This window comes from Oncorhynchus nerka, linkage group LG5, assembly GCF_034236695.1.
Source record: "Oncorhynchus nerka isolate Pitt River linkage group LG5, Oner_Uvic_2.0, whole genome shotgun sequence".
In the NCBI taxonomy this organism is placed as follows: domain Eukaryota; kingdom Metazoa; phylum Chordata; class Actinopteri; order Salmoniformes; family Salmonidae; genus Oncorhynchus; species Oncorhynchus nerka.
The window spans coordinates 18,006,302-18,022,773 of NC_088400.1; the positions used below are offsets into that span (position 1 = coordinate 18,006,302).

The 16,472-nt window shown below is 43.2% G+C and overlaps 1 protein-coding gene across 1 annotated transcript; it reads left to right on the top strand.

Annotated features, from left to right (window-relative positions):
• Nucleotides 1-1,735: 1,735 nt before the first annotated feature.
• On the top strand, nucleotides 1,736-12,748 carry LOC115124641 (eukaryotic translation initiation factor 4E-binding protein 3-like). Its single transcript, XM_029654067.2, has 3 exons — nucleotides 1,736-2,152; nucleotides 5,082-5,255; nucleotides 12,144-12,748. The coding sequence occupies exons 1-3, from the start codon at nucleotides 2,020-2,022 to the stop codon at nucleotides 12,170-12,172; spliced, it is 336 nt and encodes a 111-aa protein (XP_029509927.1). The 5' UTR covers nucleotides 1,736-2,019; the 3' UTR covers nucleotides 12,173-12,748.
• Nucleotides 12,749-16,472: the final 3,724 nt, after the last annotated feature.

The following is a 16,472-nucleotide window of genomic DNA, read 5'->3' on the forward strand; positions in this document are numbered from 1 at the left end:
TTACATTTTGTTGTTGACCAAATCCGATACGCATAGAGCGCCATACAAAAAGTCAGTTTGTATCGCTGTATTCTCGCGTGGACATATTGACGAATGGAGCCTCACGCTTTATTATTATTATTTTAAAAAAAATATTATTCATAATACAAAAATCAACTGACAGCTACATCAAACATGTCTAACAAAACACATGTATTAACAAGAAAATACTCAAACATACAAAAAAATCTAAATAATACAAAAAATAAACAATTTTAGTGCAATTGTATTCACCCTGAAAAAAATCTTATTATAATGATTCAGGAACCACACGCGTTGCCAATTTAGCTGCTAAATTTAGCAACTTTTCAGACTACTCTGGCAACTTTTTTTTCAAACAGCACCTAGCAACAAATGTAGCTACTTTTAAAATTGTATTTGGAACTTTTAGCAACTTTTGAAAAGTGACTCAAATGCTAAAATGCACGCATTTCCCCTCTAAATGAGACAAAACGATGTTCTCTGTCACACTCAGTCCCAACACACCTGCCTGGCTGCAAAAGTGCATTGTGAGTGACGCCAGCAGCAAATTGCAAATCATTGTTGGCTGACTGCAGCAGCAGAGGTTCGGGTTCGACGAGCCAAACCCAATGAATATAGTTGGTCACGAATATTTGATCTTGAACAGAACTTACAACATCAATCAACATGTCTCAATCAAAATTGTACAGAAAGGAGTGGGAGTCTGTACCTGAACAAATGTCAAATCATATTTTTTGTCGAGATGGCCAGTCAATTTGAGTAACGTTATTGTGTATTCTACATAATTACGCAGTTTTACGTTATCACGCAATGACATCAACGTCATTTAGCAACAAATCAACCTGCCTCTAGCTATTTACCCTGAAAATTAGACGTTGGTCACGTCCCACTACATAAACTAGCTACTCACGTCTGGAGAAACGAACTACCTGGGATTTCCTTCTCCGTGATAAACAGATGATCTAATGCTGTGGGAGCCTGACAGCTGGGGGCTTGGAGACAGATTGATGTATGCCTGAGGCAACAAGGAAGATGTGAGGCATGCGAGGTCGTGTGTGTTAGTTCACCGTTTCGGGAACCGTGTTAGTTAACAGTTTGGGGTGAAACTGAGTTATGATGACCGTTCTGTTCAATGGGTCAGAAGACCTCTGTCAAACAGTAGCACATTTCCTGTTCCCATGACATGTATTGTAAAACAATCATTACTGTATACCAATTAAATATATCTCACTGGGGTGAGAAGTTTATTGTGCAGGCATGAATGTACAATATACCCAGCCTGTGTACATATTGTTAATCAGATCACATGGGAATGTTGTTCAGAGTGGAATCAATGCACAGACGGATCCATTTAGTGATGTCATAACTTCAATGGCTGGGCTCAGTCATATTCTGGTAGGTACATTATCAGAATGTGGTGAGTTGATGTGGATCAGTTCATTCTTGGTGTTTCTGCTGAATAATGTATTTGCTTTTGCCATTGTTGTCAAGTAAAACAAGTTGGGACTTGTTTACACCATCGCTTCAGATTAGATCCACTTGATTATTTATGCATCAAAAGGATCACATCACTCCGTTTTGACAGCCCTACACTATGATCCACCCTTCACAGGCGGAACTAGTATATGATTGAGGAGCCAGTCGCCCTTCGTCGTGGAGATCATGTTCTTGCAATCACAACGCGTCACATGACCAGAGTCACCCTGGTAGTTATTAAATGCAGGCGAACACGTTCAACATCCCCCAGTTCGTCTCTCTAGCTGGATGACCTGACAGCGATACTTATCTGGCAACAAAATCGTTCGCCCTGAACTGCAATCGATTCCGTCTGTTTTATTTTGTTAGCACATTTTAACTAAATTTGAATTGTTTTGGATCTTGTTAGCAAATTACTTGGGAGATTTTCTTTTTTGGTAAACAATTGAATTTGTAAGATCAGCCGATCTTCACACGAAGCATCTTTCTGCGGTTGATCAGAAGAACCCAAACAAACTCAGGATGACAACCAACTCTCAGCAGGCGAAGAGTTGCCCAATCCCTACCCGGGTTCTCACCCTGAAAGACTGGTCTCAGCTCCCAGACTGCTACAGTCAGACTCCCGGGGGTACTCTCTTCTCCACAACGCCCGGGGGTAAGAGCAAGGAGCCGGATGTTTTGCTTGTTTATGATCAACCACGTACAACACGTTTTGTACCAGGGATAATTTAGCTAACTTTAGCCAGCCAAAACAAATTACAGCTAGAAAACCAACGTTATGTCGTGGGAAAAGGGGAACTAAACTAGCTAACTTGTCTAAGGTTATGCAAGGAAATAACATGTTCACGTTATGTATAGCTGTTTTGAAAAGTACATTTACTTACCCAAATCTTGTAACCACTCATCAACGTTACTCAACCCTTAGTCTCGCGACTTTATTTTGGTCGTGCATAATACATGCGCGCCACGCGCTTAGCTGGCTAAAACTAGTCTAGCTATCTGTCTGTTTGACTTGTAGTGTACTGTGGTCTGTCTGTTTGACTTGTAGCGTACTGTATGTACTGTTTGTTGGAAATTGTGTATGCTTGCTATGTGATGTTTTAAATGCAACTTCATTCATATTATTGCCTCCAGTCTTTTTAATACAGCGGTCACTCTTCATTTACTGGTAAAGCTGTTCTTATTGACAGATGAAAATAAAAAATGCATTTTTCAGGATGTGGGGAAAAAACTAGGTTTACTTGTTCACGCTCATTGGTTCAACCTCATGGCTGCTTACGTGCAGTCTGGTGGTCGGATTCGGTACTGTCTGTTTACTACACACAGCTCAGACCTGTGCAAACTCGCTTACCAGACAGCTGGCTGCTGCAATTCCCATTCACAACAACACTCATGTAAGGTGCTATGTTGGGAACCAATTCCTAATTAAGTTTGACTGGGCCAAATGTAGTTTTAGCTTAGAGACCGATGTTTTGTTCTTTGGGATCTGCAACATATCAGAAAACCATGGCACATTATTCAAGCGAAGTAGCCATAGTGATGGGAGTTATGGTTGTCAAATTTGGCCTGTGCAACGTTCTGAAGCGGAAAAATACTGGTGGACAACAAGCTCTACTTAAACTATGACCTACGGGTGGGCGGGGCCAGATTCAGGGCTGATTGGGAAGGAGAGGAGACATCCCCTCTGTGTGACCCGCAGCTGCCCTGGTGCATTTCAGGAATACTGTAGGGAACATTGTGTTCCAGCCAAGTAGAGAGAGAGGGTGAGAGAGGTAGACTTGGAGCGAGGGAGAAAAAGGGGGAGGGATTGGGAAGCATAAATGGTGTGCAAATAGGCCTTTCTAAGAATGGTTGAAGTTAGGACATGTGGGAGGAAACCTGGAGGGAGTGGTGCAATGTGTGATTTAGCTGAGGAGAGCAGAAAGCAGTGTAGTTTCAGGCCCTCTATGGATCCTTCACGACTCTTATGTGTTGTGGAAGGCATGGCCAGACCAGAACAACTTAGTTATGCACTTGAAGAAGTTGTTATAACATGGCTATAACAGCTGTTACTGTCATTACACTGCTTATTGGGGATTCTTCATTGATGCCTTACAACAGATGGTCTAGAACAGTTTGACACTATGTCTCTAAAACCAGAAGTACATTTTCTGCGACTAACTGCTGATGTGAGCACAACAAGCATGCACATGATATGGAGAGACTCTTCCGGTCCCTCGGCCAATCATGTACCAACTCCACTCCCTGTTGTAATGTAATGAGGGATGGTGTTGTCCCATTGCCACAAAACAGAATGAGGCGCATTACATGGGATGTGGTACGTTTCCTGTGGACAAAGAGATTGGCCACAGAGCTGGGCCTCTTCTGCATAACTCATAGCCAGGGCACTATAGTTTAGTTGCTGGCTGGCCTGCTCTCTCTGTATAATTCTCCCTGATTTCCTGCCCCAATGTACCCTCACACACACACACTCCTTCCCCTCCCCTTTTGTTCAGGATAGGGTGCTCAACTGGCAGAGGTTTCTATAGTGTGTGTGGAAATAGAACTGCTAAAGTGCAAAACAGTTTTAACTCCAGCATGCTGTACTAATTCTAAATACTGCACTGCTCCTCTGTTTTAACCCTGTCCAGGGCAGACTTCACTAGTAGACACCAAAACATTGGATGATTCTCATCTAACGGCTGTTTATCAAATGTTCTGTCAGTCTGCTAACGAGTTAATCTAGTACACAGTGGTTCAGGTCAAACTTCAGTATGATATATCTAGCGGCTGTTTATCAATATTCCATTGCAATTAAAGGATGACATCAGTCTGTCAGCAACCTGTCAGAGCCCAGTTGTTTACCAACCAGTCTCTACTGTAGACATCCCAACACATTATGGAGTAGCAAGTCAAATGTTCCTTTACGTATGCCTAATAGTCTAGGGGAGGAGAAGATGATATTTGGTTCCAGAACAACCAAGGTGTTTTCCTCAACACCTCAGGAATTGGGTATCACCACAAGATGCCTCGTCAGCCCCCCCTAAGCAAACAGAATGTAGAGGAAACTCTGCTGGTGACCACAGCACACATCTGAATTGTACTACACGGTGCAGGCAACAGAGTTATGTGTGTTTGGTTCTAGTCTGCCTTCTGTCACCAATTTCTGGTTCTAGGATAACATGTTGCTGTGCTACACTACTGCCAACCCACCGACCACCCCTCTGTATCCTCCCTCTCGTTGGGCTGAGAACAGGGTGTGTGTGTTTTGGAATGCATCCAACAGCCTTGACCCTGAGGCCAGGGAGGGGTGGACTCTCAGTTCCTTCCAGATACATCTCTCCCTCTGCCCTGTCAGGGACTTATTACTCTCTTGTATTTGTTGTTTTGACATCAGACATTTCATGGCAAGTTTTCAAGGACCAGATTAGATAAATCAGGAACTAAAGCCTCCATTTTGTAGACCACTAGTCCCTCTAACAGATTTATGGTACATGAGTCCATTTACACGTGTTTTACCACAATGCTTTGGTCAACATGGTGCAGTTCCCTTCACTGGCAAGTCAACTGACCCCCCCCCCCCCCCCCCCCCCCACCTCTGACAGGAACACGCATAATCTATGACAGGAAGTTCCTCCTGGACTGTCGGAACTCTCCCATCGCCCGCACCCCCCCCTGCTGCCTGCCGCAGATCCCTGGGGTGACTGTACCCGCTCTGCACCCTCTGGGCAAACTACAGGAACTAAAAGAGGAGCTGGAGGAGGAGAAGGACTTGGCAGGTAGGAGTATGCACACACTAGGCATGCATATGGTATGTAAACACACAAGACGATGCGTACGGTATGTAAACACACGAGACGATGCGTACGGTATGTAAACACACACACATTCTGTACAGACATGCACACTGACAAACTTGCATATGAACCCGTGTACGTACACACACACACACACACGGAGCTCAAAGAGGACGTGGTATGTAAAAACTGGTGTAACCTGCTGCTAGCTCTACCCTACTTTTTATTTCCATTAAACAACCTACATGATAATGTTGACATGTATGTGGCTTTGTTCTTTTGTCGTTAACTTTAGTTAGCCGGCCTAGCCGAACAAACTAAAGTTCTCAACTAACATCAAGGCGGTGGCCCGTTCCTGTAGGTTCATGCTCTACAACATCCGCAGAGTACGACCCTGCCTCACACAGGAAGCGGCGCAGGTCCTAATCCAGGCACTTGTCATCTCCCGTCTGGATTACTGCAACTCGCTGTTGGCTGGGCTCCCTGCCTGTGCCATTAAACCCCTACAACTCATCCAGAACGCCGCAGCCCGTCTGGTGTTCAACCTTCCCAAGTTCTCTCACGTCACCCCGCTCCTCCGCTCTCTCCACTGGCTTCCAGTTGAAGCTCGCATCCGCTACAAGACCATGGTGCTTGCCTACGGAGCTGTGAGGGGAACGGCACCTCAGTACCTCCAGGCTCTGATCAGGCCCTACACCCAAACAAGGGCACTGCGTTCATCCACCTCTGGCCTGCTCGCCTCCCTACCACTGAGGAAGTACAGTTCCCGCTCAGCCCAGTCAAAACTGTTCGCTGCTCTGGCCCCCCAATGGTGGAACAAACTCCCTCACGACGCCAGGACAGCGGAGTCAATCACCACCTTCCGGAGACACCTGAAACCCCACCTCTTTAAGGAATACCTAGGATAGGATAAAGTAATCCCCCCTAAAAGATTTAGATGCACTACTGTTCCACTGGATGTCATAAGGTGAATGCACCAATTTGTAAGTCGCTCTGGATAAGAGCGTCTGCTAAATGACTTAAATGTAAATGTAAAATGTAAATGTTATGGAACCTAGTGTTGCCTGCTATCCATGCACATTGTTGCCAATTTATTCCCATCTTTGTGAATCGTAGGCTAACTTTTTGTGTGTACAGTGTAACCTTGTTAAATATTCTTAACAGACGTGTGTGTGTGTACGCACGCAGTATCAACATCTGTGTTATTGTGCAAAACCCTTGATACCATGTCAGGCATCGTCACCTGCTGCTGTTCCTGTCAGGCATCGTCACCTGCTGCTGTTCCTGTCAGGCATTGTCGCCTGCTGCTGTTCCTGTCAGGCATTGTCGCCTGCTGCTCTTCCTGTCAGGCATTGTCGCCTGCTGCTGTTCCTGTCAGGCATTGTCGCCTGCTGCTGTTCCTGTCAGGCATTGTCGCCTGCTGCTGTTCCTGTCAGGCATTGTCGCCTGCTGCTGTTCCTGTCAGGCATTGTCACCTGCTGCTGTTCCTGTCAGGCATTGTCGCCTGCTGCTGTTCCTGTAACAGATTTGGTTATAATGGATAATTATAGTAGTCACAAAGAACAGTTGGGTTCACAAATTTGGACTGTACAGCAGTGTGGTGGAATGATTGTAATCAAAAGGAGAGACTTTTAGATTTCTGCAAATCAATCAAACTGTATTATTTGATTAGTGCAGTAATGGAACTGGTCGGTAATCACCCCTGGAGGTGGTCACTGAGAACTCAATGAGCTGGTTTGAGACACAGCATTTTATATCACCCCTGGAGGTGATCGCTGAGAACTCAACCAGCTGGTTTACTGCACATAATGGAGCTGGTCGGTAATCACCCCTGGAGGTGATCACTGAGAACTCAATGAGCTGGTTTGAGACTCAGCATTTTATAGCCAAGTCCATCCTCCTTCAGTCTACAAGACCGAACAACAGATGTATGGAATGGGTCACAAGGTTAACATTTGTATGAAAGATACTTATAATTCACAGACGATATCTGCTGTAAGAACTGTCGTCATTGTGTAGAGACCAGGGTCTGGCCCCCCAACTCCATACTGGCGCCATCTTCCCCCGGCACCCCAGTACAGAAACATTTAACTCATGCTCTGGAATGCGGTATCACCCAAAGACATCGTACATCAATTCAAATGTATTTATATATCCCTTACATCAGCTGATATATCAAAGTGCTGTACAGAAACCCAGCCTAAAACCCCAAACCGCAAGCAATGCAGGTGTAGAAGCACGGTGGCTAGGAAAAACTCCCTAGATAGGCCAGAACCTAGGAAGAAACCTAGAGAGAAACCAGGCTCTGAGGGATGGCCAGTCCTCTTCTGGCTGTGCCGGGTGGAGATTATAACAAAACATGGCCAAGATGTTCAAATTTTCATAAATGACCAGCATGGTCAAATAATAATAATCACAGTAGTTGTCGAGGGTGCAACAAGTCAGCACCTCAGGAGTAAATGTCAGTTGGCTTTTCATAGACAATCATTGAGAGTATCTCTACCGCTCCTGCTGTCTCTAGAGAGTTGAAAACAGCAGGTCTGGGACAGGTAGCACGTCCGGTGACCAGGCCAGGGTTCCATAGCCGCAGGCAGAACAGTTTAAACTGGAGCAGCTGCACGGCCAGGTGGACTTGGGACAGCAAGTAGTCATCATGCCAGGTAGTCCTGAAGCATGGTCCTAGGGCTCAGGTCCTCTGAGAGAGAGAGAGAGAGAGAGGGGGAGAGAGAGAGCATACTTAAATTCACACAGGACACTGGAGAAGTACTCCAGATACAACAGACTGACCCTAGCCCCCCGACACACAAACTATTGCAGCATAAATACTGGAGGCTGAGACAGGAGTGGTCAGGAGACACTGTGGCCCCATCCGATGATGCCCCCGGACAGGGCCAAACAGGCAGGATATAACCCCACCCACTTTGCCAAAGCACAGCCCCACACCACTAGAGGGATATCTTCAACCACCAACTTACCATCCTGAGACAAGGCCGAGTATAGCCCACAAAGATCTCCGCCACGGCACAACCCAAGGGGAGGCGCCAACCCAGGCAGGAAGACCACGCCAGCGACTCAACCCACTCAAGTGACGCACCCCTCCTAGGGACGGCATGGTTGAGCGCCAGTGACTCAGCCCCTGTAATAGGGTTTGAGGCAGAGAATCCCAGTGGAGAGAGGGGATCCGGCCAGGCAGAGACAGCAAGGGTGGTTCGTTGCTCCATAGCCTTTCCTTTCACCTTCACACTCCTGGGCCAGACTACACTCAACCATTTGACCTACTGAAGAGATGAATCTTCAATAAAGACTTAAAGGTAGAGACCGAGTCTGCGTCTCTCACATGGGTAGGCAGACCATTCCATAAAAATGAAGCTCTATAGGAGAAAGCCCTGCCTCCAGCTGTTTGCTTAGAAATTCTTGGTACAATTAGGAGGCCTGCGTCTTGTGACTGTAGCGTACGTGTAGGTATGTACGGCAGGATGGGTAGGAGCAAGCCAATGTAATGCTTTGTAGGTTAGCAGTAAAACCTTGCAATTAGCCTTTGCCTTAACAGGAAGCCAGTGTAGGGAGGCTAGCACTGGAGTAATATGATCAAATTTCTTGGTTCTAGTCAGGATTCTAGCAGCCGTATTTAGCACTAAATTAAGTTTATTTAGTGCTTTATCCGGGTAGCCGGAAAGTAGAGCATTGCAGTAGTCCAACCTAGTAGAAGTAACAAAAGCATGGATTAATTTTTCTGCATCATTTTTGGACAGAAAGTTTCTGATTTTTGCAATGTTACGTAGATGGAAAAAAAGCTCTCCTTGAAACAGTCTTGATATGTTCGTCAAAAGAGAGATCAGGGTCCAGAGTAACGCCGAGGTCCTTCAGTTTTATTTGAGACGACTGTACAACCATCAAGATTAATTGTCAGATTCAACAGAAGATCTCTTTGTTTCTTGGGACCTAGAACAAGCATCTCTGTTTTGTCCGAGTTTAAAAGTAGAAAGTTTGCAGCCATCCACTTCCTTATGTCTGAAACACAGACTTCTAGCGAGGGCAATTTTGGGGCTTCACCATGTACATCTCCTGTCAGTGTTAAATCCCCCTGAGGCCCACTTTCAGTTCACACAGACACAATGGAGTTATAAGAACCCTCTATTCTGTTGCATAAAACAACCATTTGATGCAATTACAGCATTATAACATAATTCTGTTCTCACAGCAGAGTACAGTAAAGCAGTGCATAGTTCTGTAGAGTTCAGTAAAGTAGTGCATAGTTCTGTAGAGTACAGTAAAGCAGTGCATAGTTCTGTAGAGTTCAGTAAAGTAGTGCATAGTTCTGTAGAGTACAGTAAAGCAGTGCATAGTTCTGTAGAGTTCAGTAAAGTAGTGCATAGTTCAGTAAAGTAGTGCATAGTTCAGTAAAGCAGTGCATAGTTCAGTAAAGCAGTGCATAGTTCAGTAAAGCAGTGCATAGTTCAGTAAAGCAGTGCATAGTTCAGTAAAGCAGTGCATAGTTCTGTAGAGTTCAGTAAAGCAGTGAATAGTTCTGTAAAGTTCAGTAAAGCAGTGCATAGCTCAGTAAAGCAGTGCATAGTTCAGTAAAGCAGTGCATAGTTCAGTAAAGCAGTGCATAGTTCTGTAGAGTTCAGTAAAGCAGTGCATAGTTCTGTAGAGTTCAGCAAAGCAGTGCATAGTTCTGTAGAGTACAGTAAAGCAGTGCATAGTTCTGTAGAGTTCAGTAAAGCAGTGAATAGTTCTGTAAAGTTCAGTAAAGCAGTGCATAGTTCAGTAAAGCAGTGCATAGTTCTGTAGAGTTCAGTAAAGCAGTGCATAGTTCTGTAGAGTTCAGCAAAGCAGTGCATAGTTCTGTAGAGTACAGTAAAGCAGTGCATAGTTCAGTAAAGCAGTGCATAGTTCTGTAGAGTTCAGTAAAGCAGTGCATAGTTCTGTAGAGTTCAGTAAAGCAGTGCATAGTTCTGTAGAGTTCAGTAAAGCAGTGCATAGTTCTGTAGAGTTCAGTAAAGCAGTGCATAGTTCTGTAAAGCAGTGCATAGTTCAGTAAAGCAGTGCATAGTTCAGTAAAGCAGTGCATAGTTCTGTAGAGTTCAGTAAAGCAGTGCATAGTTCTGTAGAGTACAGTAAAGCAGTGCATAGTTCAGTAAAGCAGTGCATAGTTCTGTAGAGTTCAGTAAAGCAGTGCATAGTTCTGTAGAGTTCAGTAAAGCAGTGCATAGTTCTGTAGAGTACAGTAAAGCAGTGCATAGTTCTGTAGAGTTCAGTAAAGCAGTGCATAGTTCTGTAGAGTTCAGTAAAGCAGTGCATAGTTCTGTAGAGTTCAGTAAAGCAGTGCATAGTTCTGTAGAGTACAGTAAAGCAGTGCATAGTTCTGTAGAGTACAGTAAAGCAGTGCATAGTTCTGTAGAGTACAGTAAAGCAGTGCATAGTTCAGTAAAGCAGTGCATAGTTCAGTAAAGCAGTGCATAGTTCTGTAGAGTTCAGTAAAGCAGTGCATAGTTCTGTAGAGTACAGTAAAGCAGTGCATAGTTCTGTAGAGTTCAGTAAAGCAGTGCATAGTTCTGTAGAGTTCAGTAAAGAAAAGCAGTGTAGTTCAGTACAGATTTGGTCTTGTTAAGTGGCAGAGCTCATGTAAAAGAATAGTGTGTAGAGTAATACCCAAATATGCAAAAGAGGATATTGCATATTTCTACCTTTTTTGTGTACCAATTTAGGATGCATCACCATGAAGAAAATGACCTTCATTTCCATAATTAGGCATTTCTGTGTAGTACAGATCAGGGACCCATGATGTGATTTTGGCACCGCAATTACGTTACCGGGTGTAAATCCACTTCACTTACCCAAATATATATATTTCAAACTCTGATGTCATAGCTGACACCCCATTCTTTCTGCAGACTTCGTTGAATCGTTGGGGTTTTTGGAAAATGTGGACACAAACTGAGGGAGATTTTACTGTAATTCTGTTACCAAACTTTGCATCTGCACAGTTCTTCCAGTAAATGTGTTTTTGGAAAATGTTCTGTTTTAAATTGTTAAAAGCATCATAAAGTTGTATGGTTTGTTAAACTTGAAATCAATGGATTTTGTTTGGCATATATTTTAAGTCTCGGTGCAATTCCGTTATCGTGGAATTGCCCATAGAACATTGTATAATGTTCTCCTATCCAAAACGGCAACTATCTCTGTGTATCTTATGTTACTTGGCTGAAGATGTCTCTACTATCAGCTGTCTATCGTTGTCATAGGGTACGCTTTTGTTTTGGGGGTTGAAAACACACACTGTACTATGATGGTGACCTGTAGGCTAGTTAAGTAGAGAGAGAGAGGGACAGAGAGAAGGGAGAAAGCAGAGAGGGGAGAGCGCTAGAGATTGACCCCCCTCTTTCTGCCTGAGAGAAAGAAAGCAATCGAGGATGGTGTGCCTTCTCCACCAGTCATCTCGTAACCAATAGCAGATGCAGTCAAACCTCTGGCCACACCCTCTCTGCTGTTGAAACAACAAGCTCTATTTAACTGGTTATCTAGTGTCCTTGTGCTGGCCTGACCTCAACTAACTCAGCACAGATAACCAACCTGATACTTAGTGACACTGTCTGCAACTAGTGCCCCCCAGACAGACAGAGGGGTTAAGAGGAGGGGAGGGGGAGGTGGCTGGATTGGGTTAGGGGATTGTGTCTGCTCTGGGAGATTTGTCTCTCCTGTCTGGAGTTGACAGAAACACGAAGTTGATAAGAAACATGAACACAACACTGCCCCCCCCCCCCCCCCCAGTCAATCCGTTATTATGGGTGTGGTTAGGACTTAGTGTACAGATGCAAGTAACGACAGTTTTGTTAATTGTCTCTCTTTTCTCCTCTTTCCCTCTAGATGACAGCCAGTTTGAGATGGACATCTGAGCAGTAGCTCGTTGCCTCCTGTGGAGAGAGCTGTTGTATCTTCTGTTCAGTTCTGACGTCTGATTGGTCCTTTACGACCAGCATGCGTCACATATTCACCTTCTTCAACATCCTTTTTTTTTTTTACTTTTTTTTTTTAGGAATCTCCCCAAAAGAGAAAGGAGACGTGTTGATCCCTGAGTTAGAAAGACATGAAGCTGTGTATTAAACGCATAATACTTCAATGGCTTGGAAGAAGCAATCAGTTTGTAACTTTGTTGGACAGTTTTTGATTTGTACATAAGTCAACGGTACTTGTAATTTTTTTTAAAGGAGGGAAATGTTCCAGATTTGACATGAAACTTACAGGGACGGCGGGATTGGTTGGGACGGCGAGATTGGTTGGGACGGCAGAGTTGCTGCGTTGTTTAAAAAAAACAATAACTCTATTTTGGAGGGGCTGCTAGGCCTATGAGGGGTCCCCCTGTCTGAGCCTGGTCAAAGGTTGGACAGGCTCCTACATGCGTCTGTCTGTGGAGGAGGAACTGACATTTTATCAAAGTTCAAAATAAATAAACAAAAAGGACAAAACCTCAACTTGAGTTCTGTCATGTTATTGTTGTTGCCTCATGCTTCCTCATGTGGTTCCTATTTTCAAACTATGCCAGAAAGCTGTGTGTGTGTGTGTGTGTGTATATAATATATATATATATATATACACATAAAATAATCTGGTGTGCTCTCTTAAATCAAAGGATTTATTGCTACTGCTGGTTGGCTTTCATTTTCAGATGTAAATAAACACCCACGACTGTGCTTCTAGTATGTAACGTATGCATGTTCTAATTACTAGTCTGTTGCCCCAGCATATTCTGACCCAGTTAATGTATGTAGCCTACAGTCTCTCCCCTATAGCGCCATCCCTCCAACATTAGCCTAATCTAATCAGAAACTGCCTAACCAACTATAACTATGTTTCCATCCAAAGTTTTTATGCGAGTAACGTCGGATAAAAAATGGCGTGATGGAACCAGCAAATTTGTCAGTACAATTTCCAATTGCAGACATAATACGCTAGACAATGCAGAATCTTTTTGTGTCGATAAAATGAATTATGCAAGAAATGGCAGTGAATCCTATGTGCAAATATTGATATAACATATTGGAGTCACGTGATTATATTGACTCGGAGATGACTCGGAGAAGCATGCAGTTTATAGGCTACAGATGAAATAAGTAATGAACTTCACAGGGTGGTGAAAGAGCACAGTGGTGATCTTGATGCTCCTCTCCAATAAATATCATGGGTCCTATTCTGATGACATGATAATCGATGCTTGGCAGCCATTTGACAAATAAAAATAATATTGCGCTGTATCTGCGAGTGCACGCTTTAGGCTAGATCGCCCGTGCCACGACCAGGGTGGACAAATTCACTACTCTCTGACGCAACATTTGTTTGTGACAAAATCATCAGTAGAGTTAAATGGGTTTCCATCGCATTTAACTTTGTATTTGTTTTATTCGGTACAAGGGAATTTATCCGCAACAGGTATTTTTATGTGCAGTATGTCACCAGGCACAGCTTTTTACCGGCAACAGTTCGTTTTGATAGAAACACATCTCTGATTTTAGAATATTCACATGAAAATATGTCGCCAATTGGATGTAAATCTAGCTATTGAGAAAAGTCAAACCTAGTTTGGATGGAAACCTAGCTATTGAGAAAAGTCAAACCTAGTTTGGATGGAAACCTAGCTAATACACCCTAAACAAGTCCCAGCAGTAAAGCGCGTGTTGACGCGTGTGCAGCTGTGGGGCAAAGCAGATGAGGTTGGCTTAGATCGATAACATGTAAGCTATATTTCATCTCCGGTGTTTATTTAAAACATAAATCAGCTAAACCGTCTGAACTAGGGTATAACATAATTGTATTAAGTTGTTTTATTTGAAGTCCTGGCTGTAGGAAATGAAAGCAGGAAACTACATGGATTTCATACATGCTGTCTGGGTCTTTCTGTTGGTTAAATTTGTTGCATAATTTGAAACACTGCCACCCCTCTCACACACACCGGTCCACGCCTCCCCTCTATTGTAGCTTCCTCAGCACAGAAGTTAACACGTGAGCATGAAGCGCTGCGTGTCCTCTAGCTGCAGCTTACTGTAGAGTTCTGGACTAACATTTAGGATGCATTGCCCGACATATGGCTGTCATTAGTAGGTGAACAATGCTTTTCTTTTCCTAAAAAGGAAATTGCTCTCATTCTTTCAAAGGAAATGAAGTCAACGCTGATGATAGATCAGTTGTGGGTCTTAGTTAAATAGATGTATGATAAGGATATTTGGTAGCTAATGCTTTGTTTGAGCTGTACGTTATAACAGCATCATATTGTCATATACAGTTAAGTCAGCATTCATTCAGTACCATCAGTATTCATATATGCCCCATGCAGAATGTGATCCCACCTTGCAGCATCATGCTTCAATCTATACTGAACAAAAAAAATATAAACGCAACATGTAGTGTTGGTCCCATTGTTCATGAGCTGAAATAAAAGATCCCAGAAATGTTCCATATGCACAGAAAGCTTATTTCTCTCAAATGTTGTGCACAAATTGGTTTACAATTTGTTAGTGAGCATTTCTCCTTTGCCAAGATAACCTGGCAGGTGTAACATATCAAGAAGCTGATTTAACAGCATGATCATTACACAGGTGCAGCTTGTACTGGGCCTAATAAAACGACACTCTATAAAGTCTCCAGTTTTGTCACACAACACAATGCCACAGGTGTGTCAAGTTTTGAAGGAGTGTGCATTTGGCATGCTGAGTGCAGGAATGTCCACCAGAGCTCTCATTTCTCTACTATAAACTGCCTCTAACGTTGTTTTAGAGAATTTATCAGTACGTCCAAACGGCCTCACAACCACAGACCATGTGTAACCATGCCAGCCCATGACCTTCGAATCCGGCTCCTGCGGAATCGTCTGAGACCAGCCACCCGGACAGCTGATGAAATGGAGAAGTATTTCTGTCTCTAATAAATCCCTTTTGTGGTGAAGAACTCAGATTGGCCTATGTCCTCCCAGGCCCACCCATGGCTGAGCCACAGCCGGTCATGTGAAATCCTTAGATTAGGGCCTAATGAATGTATTTCAATTGACTGATTTCCTTATATGAAGTGTAACTAAGTGGAATTGTTGGATGTTGAGTTTATTTTGTTGTTCAGTATAGAATAGCTCTAAAGAGGTCCAGGTGGACTGGAAGCCCAGTAGAACGTGTCCTGTACTGAAAGCACAGCCCAGTAGAACGTGTCCTGTACTGGAAGCACAGCCCAGTAGAACGTGGGCTGGATCAAGGTTACAGGGGAAACAGATTATCTGGAGGTGATAGACATGAGACCAGCCAGACTCAACTAGCCTCCAGACTGATAAAAAGAAAAGATGCATAGTAACACAAAAACAGAAGTATACAGACAAAAGTACACAAACTTAACGGTCTTAAACAAATTAAAGAGGTGTTTGTTCTGAACCAACTTCATTTTATGAATAAAGAATCTTCCAAGAAAAATAAGCAAATGAACAATGAAAATGAAATCAAGGGCATATCAGTTGGGTCAAAATAAAACATTTCAATCTTCCACATTAACATTACAAGTGGTTTCCCATAAAGTATTCTAAATCAATCTAAAATCTTCTGACATGAGAAGTTAAGAGTTTCTGGGTCACAACCATAACCCACATTTGTCATCAATAGCAATTTGAAATGTGTACCGTAAAGGCCTCTACTGGGTACTCTTTACTGGGTACTCTTTACTGGGTACTCTTTACTGGGTACACTCTGTGAATGACTTCATATGATAATTCTTTCACCTTATTAAATGTATAATATTTGCTAGAAAGCAACAAAACTTTGTTCCAGTTCACTTGTCCTAGGGCTGCATTCCAGTATATTCTAGCAGAAGGAATAGTAACATCTTGACATAGTTTTCTTAGATAATTGTTATTACATTTAGATTTTAAAACATTTAAATTCCTTCAAGCAGAATTGAGGCTAGAAATGACTCAACGGTTGCACTTGGAGAACCGCTATACTGCATTCTCCTAGAAGAGCACAGTACCAACCATTATTTGAAACTCCTCAGGACTGATTGGAATGTTGTGCGTTCTCATAAAGTCTGGATAATGATATAGTCACTCAATAATTGTTGATAATGCTGTTGTCAAACCAGTTCTGGAAAATGAATTGTTTTTACATCTTGTGTTTGTTATTCAGAAAGTATTCACACCCCTTGAATTTAAGAATAGAATTTGGAATATTA